The sequence below is a fragment of the Trachymyrmex cornetzi genome, unplaced genomic scaffold (assembly GCF_001594075.2).
Source record: "Trachymyrmex cornetzi isolate Tcor2-1 unplaced genomic scaffold, Tcor1.1 scaffold488, whole genome shotgun sequence".
NCBI lineage: Eukaryota > Metazoa > Arthropoda > Insecta > Hymenoptera > Formicidae > Trachymyrmex > Trachymyrmex cornetzi.
The window spans coordinates 179,927-193,162 of record NW_017299706.1 but is presented as its reverse complement, the minus strand read 5'-3'; the positions used below and the strand labels follow the sequence as shown (position 1 = coordinate 193,162).

The following is a 13,236-nucleotide window of genomic DNA, read 5'->3' as shown; positions in this document are numbered from 1 at the left end:
GGCGATATCTTATGCGCCATTGTAAATATCGCCTCGCTGATTGGTTGCTCCACTGTTTGACGCTTGCTGAGTCCAGTCTGAACTAAGCATTAAGTACAGTCTTAAGAAGTTACGAACCAATCAGAGGATATTGGTGTCTTAAGGCATTACTTAGGGAGCATTCATATTGGTCGTATGTCCGGATCTACAATAGGTGTTTCAACCTTGTGCTTACAATTAGAGACTTTTGCATAACGCGGAATTAACAATAGAACAGTAAGCTTTAAGCCGCAAGAACTTAAGAGTTCCTTAAAAATTAAAAAATATTTTTGGAATATAAAAATTGTAAGCATTTTAGAAATATTAAAAATATATATAACATTTTATTATAAAATATTTTTAAAGAGGGAGATTCCAAGGAGAAGGGGGAAAGGGCATGGTCCCCGTAAATCCGCCAGTAAAGAGATAAAATTTCGTTGTCCTCTCATTAGTCAAATTTCAATCTTCAATGCGTAGTCTAATTCTGGCCTTGCTAGGATGATCAGATCTCTAGATAAATTATTAGGACATTTCTGATTGAAAAGTAGAACAAAAAAGAGAACATTTTAGGTTAAATTATAGTGTAGAAAATAAATTATATATTTTAACTCAATACAAGTAAAAGAAAAAAAAAGTATATTTATAAAAATCCTGAGAACATGAAAATATGTATTTAGTATTAGCAAAAAAATATTAATATAATAAAATAATACCTAATAATTTTTTAATTTTATTACAGATATACAATAATCATTACTATGTATTTTATTTGCAGTGGACTTAATAATTTCCAGTTCCCTCGTTCTCTCTCTCTCTCTTTCTCTCTCAAAATGAATATCTCAAACACGCTAAAAACTCGGTTGGATGTCCCCGGATGTTTTTAGAAAAAAAGGAATACACGTCCGGAAAAAATTGAACGTTTGGTCACCCTATTCATGTGTGACAGTATCACAGTAACTTAATAACGTCCGATTTAATAACTCATCCCTTCGCTCGCTCCTAAGTCCTAAAAGTATAAAAAAGAGTACACATTGAAAACTCGCCTGGACGCCCAAAAAAAAGAGTACATGTTTGGGGAAAAGAACGATAACCTTAGGTTTTACGGACATGGTTATTTTCTCATTTTAATTGTAAAAATCTATATTCTTCCCTAATATATGCATTTTTTTATATTCTCAATTTATTTAAACAAAACAATAATTTTTTATTACATAAGCGTTCTTCTTCCTACAAAGGATGTGCTATAGCGCGCTACGTTTCTTTAATGGTAGTGTCTCTTTCATAATAATATAAAAAAAATATTTTTATATAATGTACTAAACTTGAAAAATATACTTGACGGGAGAAACTACCTCGTCTCCAAATTAAGAGTTATGGGACACCTTGCATACAATACTAATATGTAACATAAAAGTGTGCAATTTTATGTATGTAGGTACATACGTACTATAATTTCTAACTTGAAATAAATAGTGTCATTTTTACGATTTCAATTTTTATAAAAAAATCTTTATAATGAGAAATATAAATCCTGTATTTCTGATTGTAAATTTATAGAGTTTTTATCATCAGCATCGAAAAGAGGACACTTGATTTCGTAATTTTAGATAAATAATTTTTTTATCAATATTATTTTGTTTTCACGTAAATGCCGAGTATTCTTGTTCCATCTCGCTAAGCATGTTGTAAAGTCGTTTCTGTAAGTTGTCTGGCGCTGCCGCACGTGGTAAATGCGTCGTGCCGCCGTCTGGATTAGCGCATTGTCTCAATAACACTGCCAATGTGCTAGTAGTATGCTCCGACATGAGCAATCCAGGAATAATTATCGTCCCTGAGAGCGTCCAACCGAGAAAAATCTTCTCACAAATAATCTATAATCGTACATAACTCTTGCAACAAAAATTTATAATAAAATTGAAATAAAATATTAAAATTAGTAATAACAACTGAAATTTTATCCATTGTTTAGAGAGTTTCTATTAAATAATTCTATTTATATGTAACAAGGAGTAATACGCAATAAAAGTAACAATGGTAATGTATTATTTTATCGAAAATACCGTCAAAATATTTGAAATAATACTTTTATACGTGTATGAAAAATATACTAATTAAAAATATACTAGTTAAATACATATAATATCAAATATAACAAAAAAAAAACTTAATAGTACTAATTTTACCTGTAAATTATTATTAAGAACCGGAGATTCGCAGCGTTTCTCCTTCGAGCAGGTAGACCGGCAATCGAAATAATCACAGTCCTCATGCTTTTCGCAGCTCTTACCGTCACTGATAATACGATCGATAATGGTTTTAGGGAAGACTGCGTCCAGATCTAAGAATTTCAGTTTTTGCCCGCCCAGGGGTAAACCGAAATGATTAATTTTCACATCACAGAGATAAAGTGGCTCGGGAAAATTCGTCTCCAACTCTTCGAGTAGATTAAGGATCATCACAGCGAGTTTTAACCTTTTGGCCCACTCTGGTTTCGAATCGGACAACGCTAACACCGTCGTGGGTGTTTCGATCGGTCGGACGTACTCGACCGCGTAGAATGTGCCGCACGTGCCGATCGGCTGCGGAAACACATCCCTATCTTCGTACAAAATCGCCATTAAATATTCATTCTCTTGCAGCAACGGCCAAAGGTTCTCCATCTCCAGCCGACGTCTCGTGGCATCGGTCTCGACTCGATGGGTGCGCAACCGGGCGAGTCTTTCTAGCTGATGTCGTGTAAGAGTCACGTTGAGTTTATTGATAGTTAAATCTTTGATCATGATGATAAAATCCTCCTCAGATGGGAAGTGTTGCAATCCGGTCGCATCCATCCAATAGAGCGACTCGAATTGCTCCGAAGGGATTTTAGTCCTATACGCAAATTAAGATAAGATTAATTCATATATATGAGAGAGGATTAACATTTTCTAATATTTAAAAAATATGAAAGTAACAAAAAAAAAATTAGAAAAGCTGAGAAAAGCGTGTAACTCTTCGGTTCTCTCGCATAGTGTGAAAAAAGAACAAAGGAATACCTCGAAGCCTTGAATACAAGTCGTGTCGCTTCCCAATGCGCGGAGAAAACAGCCTCTTTGCCCGCATGGAGCGTCTCACATGCTAGCGAATTTATCCCTTTTTCTCTGCACAGTGGTTCGCAGAGAATTCCCATCGCTGTACCGTCTCGGTGCTGGCTGCACTAAAATGGAAATTATATGATCGAGTACTACGCGAATAAGCGGAAAATTTTCAATTTCGGAATCGAAAAAGAAGAAAAATAGAAAATGTACGCAAATTACGTGAATTAAGTAATGATAATTATTGATAAATAATTATTTACAAATAATCATTTTTCTAAAACTAGAACGTTATAACCATGATTCGTTGCAATTCTTTTGATATTTATTATATTAATGTTTATTAAAAATTTTATTTGAAATTAAATTAAACTTTTTGGAAAAAGTGCAAAAGGGAGGGAGATTCTGAACCAGAAAAGGTATAACTATTAAAGTCAAGTTGATAATTATATTAATTAGTAAAAATTATTTTAATTACTCTGTTTCTAACAAAATAAACCTACCTTTCTATGACTCGCCGAATTTAATGGAACTTAAGGTATATTTGTAGAGCAGATGAAAATAATAGACACATATTTTTTTCATCAACAATGGTGCAGGTTTAAGAGTGCAAACTATGATAAGCACGAGTAGATATTTAATTTCTTGCATTTTAGCTCATTCTATTACAGCTAATTCTGAATTTTAAAGATGTGCGCTTTTTCATTTTTGTACATCAAAAGTAAAATTAATAGGTGAATATTCTTTTTGATCTACATGATAATTAAAGAGATTAACAATAATCATATATGTTTTTATAAATTATTAACGTCTTTTTTAACTTTAATGTTCAAGTTGCTATTTTATTTACGGTTTTCCAATTATAAAAAAAAATATTTTAGTCACCGATATGGAGCTTGTTAATGATTAATTAAACATATATTTTACGTATAATTATTATTATAAAGAGTAAAGATTTTAGTTTTTCTAATTTTGTTAATTAAAGCATTTGAAAAGAGAGAGTATCACAAATTACTATACATAAGAAGAAAATAATAAAATTTTAATTAATCTATAACACATAATCCTTTCATGTCTTTAATAATATATAACCTCTCATTAAATGATGATATCTTCATGGCTCAACTTATCCTTCGAGAATGCTCAACATGCCTCATGTGGGGCACATCGATCCACTTTGTAGCCTTGCAATTAACATAATTTTTTCTTATTTACGAGATATATTAAGGATTTATAATTACTTAATTACTGAGCTAGACGAACATGCAACGTTTTAAAGCATTTACTATTAATCTATCGTATTTGTGTCTGCAGATTTATAATAACTTAAAGAAGAATTAAGTGTCACAACTAGCCCCGCTCTATCCTAGCTGTAACAGAGTGAGCTAAAATGCAAGAAATTAAGTACTCGTGATTATCATTAAATTCGGCGAGTCAAAAGGTAGGTTTACTTGTAAGTAATTTTATCTGCGAATGAATAAAGGATTTTGCGCTATTTCATTTCGAATAAATATTAGTTTAATAACAAAGCTGAACGAACGTTTCAGTGGACAGTTTCTTTCTGTAACGCACTGTCCGAGTCACGAGAATCGAGAGCAATGAAAGAGCATAGCTCTGTTGCGCGCGTGGGCAACACCCATATTCGTGTAAACCACATGTGTGCATGTTGTACAATGTCGTTATGTTGCACGAGCTCGTTCGTGTGATATTTTTAGTCGGCCGAATCAGCTACGATGAGGGAACGGTCTCGGGAGAGGACGACGCGACTTCGTGGCTCTCGTACAGGCATGTCATATGTGCCTGCACTACACATTCTGCGCATCCGAGGTGGTACTTATCGAAAACGCTCTCAAGACGGAGAATTGCCTTATCTCTTTTATTAGGTATTGTACACTATTACGTTTTACCAGAAAACGAATGTTTCAAGAGTATACTACATATATATATATATAAAATAACACCCTTTTAAAAAATGCAAAAAATATACAACAGATAAGTGATTTATTTGAAGTAATAGTAAGTCAAGCCAACATGCTTACATCACTGTTAAAATGGAGTAATTATATCTACCTCTTTGTTCTTTCCAATAAAAGTAACTTTCACCATATGATGAAGAGATATTTTTAATTATTAAATTAAAATTATGTACGTTGCGATCCATCTCTATTAGTTTAATTTTAATTTAGAATGTCCATTTATATGAAAATATACGTATGTGATTTTTTTATCTATATTCATTATACGTCGATTAGGTAATGAATATACTATTTATTCTTTAAACATCCTTTTGTTTAACGTCCAGTAGGTAAAATAAAAATCTGCACATTTCTCTTTCTCTCTATCATTTATTTCACAAGTGCAATCAAAATATGTTTGAAAAAACTATAAAAATTTTTAGAATGATTTGATAACATTTGAATCTTTTTAAAAAATTTTTAATTGAATGAGTGTATATACATCAGTAAAGTTTATGAAAAAAATGTTAGATGTTATATGTTATCGCTCTTGTCTCACGACATTCTTGCGTGTGTCGGTCGAGTATTACATAAGCGATTTTCCTCTTAATTGTATGCTGCGACTGTACTGTTAGAATGTAATAACCAGTAACATATAGGATTTAAATCATATAAGACTTCATCATCTTTAAGCCTGATTAAGGCTACGTTCGGGCAACTTCAACGCCATCGTGTCATTTTATCTTGAGATGTAAATCAGGATTAAAATGACATAATAGCCAAAATTTCAACCTGTAGTTTAAAATCTTTCTATAATTATGCTTACTAAAGGATATTCCTGAGACATTACGAATTATAAAGAAATCTAGAGTTGCAATAATTTTAATAAATAAAATCTTGACGCGAAAACTTTTGATATATTTTGTAAAAAAAAATTATTTAATATTGTAGCAAAAATTTATAAGTCAATGTAATAATTTTATCTTTTTCTATAAATCAATAAACTTTAATCTACGTGATCTACGTAACTTTTTAAAATCATTAATAATTGCAGTAAATGTATATCCTATCGATTCGATAAAAAAGAAAATCAAAATCACAGTTGAATTATAATTTTAATAATTTTATCTTGTAGTTGACATTATTCGATGTAATATGGAATTTAAAGAACCTTATTAAGCATTTCGAAACATTTTAGGAATTTCTTATTCAAGTATAGATCAATCTTTTGATAAAATTAGGAATATTTTATGGAGATTGATGTCTGAAGTACTATTTGGGTTACTAGGATGCAGCCTTGCCAGATTATCACCGCAATTTGAATTTACAAGTAAATTCTCGTCAAAATAAATTCCTAAATGCTTATCAATAAATTATTCAGTCAAAACGATATATGAAAGTCGATCGTAAGTAGATTTTTTCCGGATAAGTTATCTCTCTCAGCCAATTTTCTGGAAAGCTGAACTTTCCAGTTTCGGGCCAAGAGTACACTTGACTTTCTCTTCCGTAATGATAAGTTTATCAGTGAATCATGTAAAGTTTACAATTTTAATCATAGGAGTCCACACTTTATCAATGACCTCTGCGAGCGCAAATTATGTTTTAATTGATCTTTGTACTGAACTTGTACTTTTGTTTGCCGGCCGGGCCGTGTCCGGATTGTTACGCTTTTCATTCGCAAAACGAAGTACTGTAGAGAAAATCCGATAGAGCGAATGTACGTACATACACGCTCGTTTGAAATAATCGTAAGCGAGTAAGACGTAGAAATAAGCTGCGGAGATGATCGGGGTGATCGGCATGCTTGCTCCGTTCCGGAGGCTGCGGCAGAGTACGCGTGCGTTCGCTTTCATCCCCGTTCATCCCCTTTCGTGAAATCCGGCGCGGCGGGCGCAGGATTCACTCGCACCACCGACTCGACTCGACTCTCGCACACCTTCACTATCTCGATCTCGACGTATTCGCCCGATTCACCCCCCATGCCAACTTCATTACTTAATCCTCGCGCGATCGGTATCGAAGATGCGATATTGCGCACGGTGTTCCGATCGGAGTAACTGCACCCAGTGAAACTCACCACAGTAGACACGTGACGCCAGGCCTCGAGATTTGTGCACATTATACCCCAATGTAGAAGCAGGTAGACGACGAGGAACAGGCTGGACATCAGGAGGACCGTCACGAATTTGTAGTGGTACATGAAACCGGGCAGCCGACGGATGTTCATGTTCGCGCTGCCGATCGTCAGGTTCCTGACGGTGATCAAGGTAAGTGAACTTGTGCTTTTATTTTCTTTATTTTTCCTTTATTTTCTTATTTTCTTATTTTTTCCCCTCTTCTTTTTCAATCTCATCGACTACGACCCGGCTTCGCGGTCGTGATCCTCTCATCGTCTTTCGTGACGACACCGTGCTTCGCGACAACATTCCGTTTCGTCGTATCCGCTGGTATCCGCTGGTGGCCTAGTCGCCGCTGCCGTTGCCAGCCGTTGCCGCTACGACCCTCGGGTCGCGTCGATGACGAACGTTTGCGGCAATGCGGCATAATCCGCAGCACAGTATGAGAACGAGGAAGGCGAGCGTCGCGACGCTGCGCCTCTCGTGGCGAATCTTGCGATTCTATCAGGAACGTACGCTGATCGGCGATCACCCCGCCAGAGAGATATTCGCCAAATTTTTCATTTCGCGATACACACGTCTAGCATCATGTTCTTCGCACAGCTTGTTAAAGTACGTTATTAGGTACTTGTTCGAGATGCTCCGTGTTTCGACGTTCCATCTCTTCCATATAATCCGTATATTCCGTAGAACAGCTTAAATCGCCCTGAGCGATACTCAACGATAGGTGTTCTACATAATTTATCACTGGATTGCATTAAAAACTTTATTTCCTGTTACTCGTATACATATATCGCTAAATTTCAAATATATATTTTATATGCTTCATTTTAAGTACTGCATTAGTTGAACTAGTTCATATGTTTATAATCTTATTATTGAACTAGTTCTACTATTCAGCTACAAAGAACAGATTTACAACGACTGATTTTGTTTGTCATTATCATTGATTACACGTTGATTTTGTACGTCTAGATTCGCACAAATTGATTTTAAATGCTTAATTGACGTATACTTAGGAATGCATTTGTTCCATATACATATCTTTTTTTCCAAGTTCTGTGCATGTATAATCTAGTGTATACTCTACATCGCATAAATACTGTAATATACGCGATAATTTTAATTAAGAAACAATTCTGCGGAAATTATTAATTCAAACAATTTTAAGAATCCGAACTAAATATAAGTTTAACCTAGCTTATAATACTCTCATATACACTCACAGAGAGAGAGAGAGAGAGAGAGAGAGAGAGAGAGAGAGAGAGAGAGAGAGAGAGACTATTGAGAGAGATACCGTAAGATTCATGATCTTATTTAAAAAAATAAATTTCTGCTAAGAAATTATTTATGTTTTACTACATTCTACTTAAATGTAAGGCATTAATTTCCATACTTTACAAAGCATGGTGAAAGATTAATATATAACATATTAAACAATGCTGCATATATTATGGCATCATCCTTTTACACTTTCCAATAACTTCTCTCTTTCTTTTTTAGCATTTTGATTAACGTAATGGATGTACGAAATTTCAAAAGAATTATGATTTTGATTTCTTCTTGAATGAGATAGTGTTCTGAAAAATTATAATCTCTGCTTACTTCATTCTCTAATTACGGTAAGAAGACGTGATCAATTGAGAAGAGCGGCCTCTCTCTTTCTCTCTCTCCTTCCCATCTTTGTCTTTCAGCAATGCATTTTATCTTCTCGCGTATTTTAACGATTATAAAATGAAGACGTCGTTTTCATCGGCGCGTTGCGTCGTGTCATGTCCGAGCGGTTTCTGAATCGCGCGCGCTACCAATATGTGAACAAGCAAGAAGGAGAGAGAGAGAAACAGAGACGCACCTGCGTGCTGCGACGCGCAGCTGCGACCTTCGACGCCCTTGTACCGCCGGCAGTCGTTCCGGCGCGAGAGAATATCGTCGTCATTTTTACACGAGACGTCGCACGTCCACGTGAAGGTCCACTGTCGAGCTCCGTTGTCGACGTCGCCGTCGCCGTCGCTGTCACTGTCGTTCGTCCGATGCGGATCTCCCTCTAAAAATCCGGTTCTTTGCAAAGTTCAGAACCGGAAGCGCGAAAGTGTTTCGCCGAGCGGACGTGCGAACGCGAGTGCATTTCACTTCGTGCAGCTTCAGTCTTAAAAATAAAAAAAGGATCATCTTCCAGAGAATTGGTGAGTTCAGCGCGCGTATGATTGCATTTAAAAAAAGAGTAGCATTTAAGCACTATTTTTAGAAAAAAGAATGGCATTTAAACATATGAGAAAAATGTGAAAATGTGAAAATGTTATAGAAGATGTCATATGATACTTCATATTTTGATGCAATTCGAGTTGAAGATTTTACTATAACATTCCTAGTAAACGTATTTAATTTTGATTGATTTATTTAATAAACATTGATTCAAATTGTAAAAAAAGTTTTTGTTTTAGAATTAAAAAAATTTTTTGGTAAATTAAATTTTCGATAAATTAGATTTTTAAAAAATTTTCCAAATTTTAATTAAATTTTCTTAGAGATTTTTAAATTTTGTTAAAATAATTCTGTGATAACTTTAGTTAAAAAGGTTAAATAAATAAAATCGTCGATACTTTCCTCGTCTCTCTTTTTATTTACAATCATTAACCCCTTGGTCGGGGGTGAATGTAATGTACAAGATTTGTGTAGATCGACATAACGATATGATTAGCTTTGTGCGTGCGTGTGTAGAGTTTGCTTCTTGCGTTTACATTGACGATTCGCTTGATTATATCGTCTTTATTCATCTGACGCAGTCGCGTTGCGATGCCAATGCTCCGATTTTGACATTGATATATGTAACGTGGGATGACAATGACAAAAAAAGATATTTAAAAGATTTAAATCGCTTTTATATGTCGGGGTAAATATAAAATAGGCCTTTTAAAGAAAAACAAAATGTACGAAAATTAATTTAATTTTTTCACAGAAAGAATTAAAAATTGGATTTTCTTTCTGTGAATTCGTAAATGATTATTGTACAACATTAATAAAGATTGAAAAAAATTGCATCAGGCTAAAAGGGAGAAGCGTGAGTATTTTTAAAAATTAAAAATAAACGAGGCCCGCACAGAAAGTTCACCGATTAGACAAGTTATCGTAAACTGGCGGCCTGACAAACTGTTTACCAATACGAATCTCATTCTCAGTAAGATGAGTTTCTTCTCTCTTTCCTCCTCCTCCTCTCTCTCTCTCTCTCTCTCATTTTTTTTTCGCAGCGCGAAAAAATATTTGACAGTGCTACCATGAAATCTATGTACATACATCTTATAGAAGATTGCAATTGCTTTCACATCAGTTTCTACCATCGGACGAAAATAAACGCGTTACTGCTTTACGGGCAAGTTGAAGCGATTTGATGATCCATCTCGCGCAAACGGAAATATTAGCTCGTGCAGAGTCCATTTGTAATGAAATTGTAAATCGGTTTGTTCAAATGTCATAAAAAATTTATTCTGCAATATAAACTTTGATTTCGTGATGTGAACAACTTGAATTGAAGACTCTTAAATGAAAAGATTTAGATTTCTTTATAATATAAAAATATTTAAATGTAACTAATTGGACTGATAAAATGTGTTATCCTTTTGGATGGATGCAATCTAACGGTTAAGATTGTCACAAGAATGTTTCTCCGTCCAATCTCGACAAGCAAAAAAAGAACAAGTTTAGTCTTTGATCTCCAAGTCATTGAAGTAGGTTCGCCTTTGACCTTTTATATCTTCCTCTTCTTTGTCCCCTTTTTCTTCTTTTTTACTTGCATGTGTTGTTCACGTTTCATGTTGTGTTACTCATCTTTTTTAGCTGCTCGAATAGGCGCGAATCGTGACCGTGATCGAACATTACAATCCGCCGATCGCGCGCAGACGCTCGCCAGACTGTGAATCCCGATGAGATCTCCCAGTCGATAAAGGTCATAGTATGCCATTTCCATTATATTGGCCGTGATCTTGAATGGAAGACTGAAGGATAAATATTATCTTTTTTATTTTCCAAGGTTTATTGTTAAAGTTAATGAAATTCCTCGCATGTGCAAATTTGAATAAATTGTCTGGATTTCTTTCTATTTTAAAATTTAATACAATATGTTAAATGTTAGTTTTGTTCAGTTTTATTGTATTCTAGCAGAAACGTTGTGCAATGAGAATAAGCAAAGGGGAAGAGAGAGATTGTAAAATGCGAATCTTACTGTATTCTTGGATTAGGCGACTCTCTAAAATAATTAGTGAAGGTCACCTTTGATACCCCTATTAATCTGAACCCCCACCATCGTAAATCATGTTGGGCACTGTTGGGACATAGTAAAAAATTTACCTTCGATCCAGTGTACAGGATGGATTTTTCTTAAATGTGTCGCGCCTGCGTCGTCGGTCTTACCTCATTAGTGGCATAGGAGCCACTTTTCTCTCGTCACAATACTGAAAAAGATCATCGTTCAAAGGGTCGTTCCTCATTCCGTAAATCCACTCGTTGCCAGCGTTTTACAAAGTTTCGCCAAGATTTTTTGATTTTTCATTCTATTAAAAAAAAACGACAGTATATGTTAAAATAAGAAAATATTATTTTATAAAGTTATTTTAATTTGAATTTATCGTTTTAAAAAATTATTATTTCTGTATATTATATTTAAAATTAGAATCAAATATCTTCTAATTTTCATTACTTATTGTCATTCAAAGTTTTTTCAAATTGTACTATCAGTATTATTTTTTGATAATAGCAGTTGATTGTTCTGAAACACATCTTGTATATATGCAGAATTTTTTTTATAAGAAGTCAAATACTTTTACGTAAGCCAAATATTTCTCTATATACCTAACGTCTTCCTATAACGTCAAATTATTAGCACTTGTGTTAAACGAGATAAATCATTTGATAAATTTTAAATTGCATCGTATGTAGATAAATGTTGATATAAAAATTGCACGCTTTCCGTCGTTCTTCATTAGAATAAAGAACACACAATCCTCTCTTTTTTTATATTACTATATCTAAATACTTTTGCTTAATATGATTAATCTGAGCCGTTCAGAATTGTTGTCCGGATGCACCCAGATCTTGTTTTATCCTTGTGTTCATAAATGTTAAACAAGGATAAAAGAACATCTGGATGCACCCAGCCCTGTAGAGGACCGGAGACCCCTTTAGAGATTCGACAGTGGTGCCATCTTTTTTGCCACTCAACCCCATGACATTGATAAAAAAGTTTTAGCCCTTAAAATAAAAAAGTCGATCGAAAACATGCCGGTCCTCAGAAGGTTAAGAAGGATGAGTTATTTAAGGAGAAATTTAATTGTATCATAAAAACGTTTCTCACTACCTCATGTCAATTTTATAAATCGCTGGGAGCTTCACCGTCGCGTCGTGAAGAAAACAGAACAAACTATAACCGATGTGTTGTACCGATTGCGTCGATCGTGCGTGACGATACACGGTAGGTCGGTGCGTTCTTGCAGACGGTGAACTGCGGCGAACGTCCGACAGAACCGGGCAGGGAGTGGTTACACAGTCACTAAGAAAAAAAAAAGCAAAACGAGACGAGTAGAGGAGAGAGAGAGAGAAGGGACGAAGGTGGAGGGTCGATTCTGTCTCGCGGTGCATCGTCGAGTGCAATGGCCAATCGGCCGACCGTATTTTCATCCTTCCGGCGCGACGCGGCGCGGCGGTAATACCGTCGTTTGCTTCTTATTAACACTGTCTCGAATCTACGATTATATCATTACGTAGCACTTGACATATGTCGGATTAGAGAGAGGATAAGAGAAATGGAAAGGAGAGGTTCGCGCATAAATATATTGTATTTCATTGTCAAGTGAAAATTCGTATCTGCATATTGTAAAAAAGATGCTCATGCTCGATGAAGAACTTGAAAAATGTCCGCGAATGCTGGTCCAAAGGGCGCGTTTTCTTCATAGAAATATAAATAAAAAAATAAATTTTTCTTATATTTATTTTCATTAACTGATGCTCATTGAATATATATATATATACAGGGTGTTTGGCGACTACCGCATTTTTTGTCATACGTGGGTAGAACAGCCTATA

The 13,236-nt window shown here is 34.8% G+C and overlaps 3 protein-coding genes across 9 annotated transcripts in view; 1 reads left to right on the top strand and 2 right to left on the bottom strand.

Moving 5' to 3' along the window:
• Window positions 1–798: 798 nt before the first annotated feature.
• Window positions 799–9,008, bottom strand: aln (divergent protein kinase domain 1C). Of its 5 annotated transcripts, none has more exons than XM_018514124.1 (4): window positions 8,770–9,008; window positions 3,054–3,214; window positions 2,202–2,889; window positions 799–1,889 (listed from the first exon to the last, which is right to left on the bottom strand). In XM_018514124.1, the coding sequence occupies exons 2-4, from the start codon at window positions 3,185–3,187 to the stop codon at window positions 1,659–1,661; spliced, it is 1,053 nt and encodes a 350-aa protein (XP_018369626.1). In that variant the 5' UTR covers window positions 3,188–3,214; window positions 8,770–9,008; the 3' UTR covers window positions 799–1,658. The 5 variants fall into 5 exon arrangements, with proteins under 5 accessions (XP_018369626.1, XP_018369621.1, XP_018369623.1 ...); XM_018514119.1 differs by lacking the exon at window positions 8,770–9,008 and adding an exon at window positions 7,125–7,291; XM_018514121.1 differs by lacking the exon at window positions 8,770–9,008 and adding an exon at window positions 6,815–7,206.
• A 214-nt stretch (window positions 9,009–9,222) lies between these two features.
• Window positions 9,223–13,236, top strand: part of Gbs-76A (Glycogen binding subunit 76A) — a 22,827-nt gene continuing 18,813 nt past the window's right edge. Inside the window, exon 1 of the mRNA XM_018514118.1 lies at window positions 9,223–9,347. The gene's annotated coding sequence lies outside the window, so the exon portion shown is untranslated. The remainder of the gene's footprint in view (window positions 9,348–13,236) is intronic.
• LOC108765416 (uncharacterized) overlaps window positions 10,754–13,236 on the bottom strand; it is a 4,367-nt gene continuing 1,884 nt past the window's right edge. Inside the window, exons 1-4 of one of the 3 annotated variants that reach the window (XM_018514125.1) lie at window positions 12,512–12,869; window positions 11,569–11,708; window positions 11,381–11,479; window positions 10,754–11,153 (exon numbers count right to left, since the gene is read on the bottom strand). In XM_018514125.1, coding sequence (XP_018369627.1) covers window positions 10,979–11,153; window positions 11,381–11,479; window positions 11,569–11,645 — 351 coding nt within the window. In that variant the 5' untranslated portion in view covers window positions 11,646–11,708; window positions 12,512–12,869 and the 3' untranslated portion in view covers window positions 10,754–10,978. Of the gene's footprint in view, window positions 11,154–11,380; window positions 11,480–11,568; window positions 11,709–12,511; window positions 12,870–13,236 lie in introns of those variants that run through there. The other 2 variants (XM_018514127.1, XM_018514126.1) reach the window with 2 other exon arrangements.

What these genes read in the sequence shown, in the direction of transcription:
- aln (XM_018514119.1), bottom strand. Translation starts at nt 7,274, where the DNA reads ATGAACATCCGTCGGCTGCCCGGTTTCATGTACCACTACAAATTCGTG. An exon ending in GGCGTCACGTGTCTACTGTG is followed by an intron (nt 3,215 to 7,124) that starts GTGAGTTTCACT and finishes TTTCCATTTTAG; the next exon opens with TGCAGCCAGCACCGAGACGG. An exon ending in TTCTTAATAATAATTTACAG is followed by an intron (nt 1,890 to 2,201) that starts GTAAAATTAGTA and finishes GTACGATTATAG; the next exon opens with ATTATTTGTGAGAAGATTTT.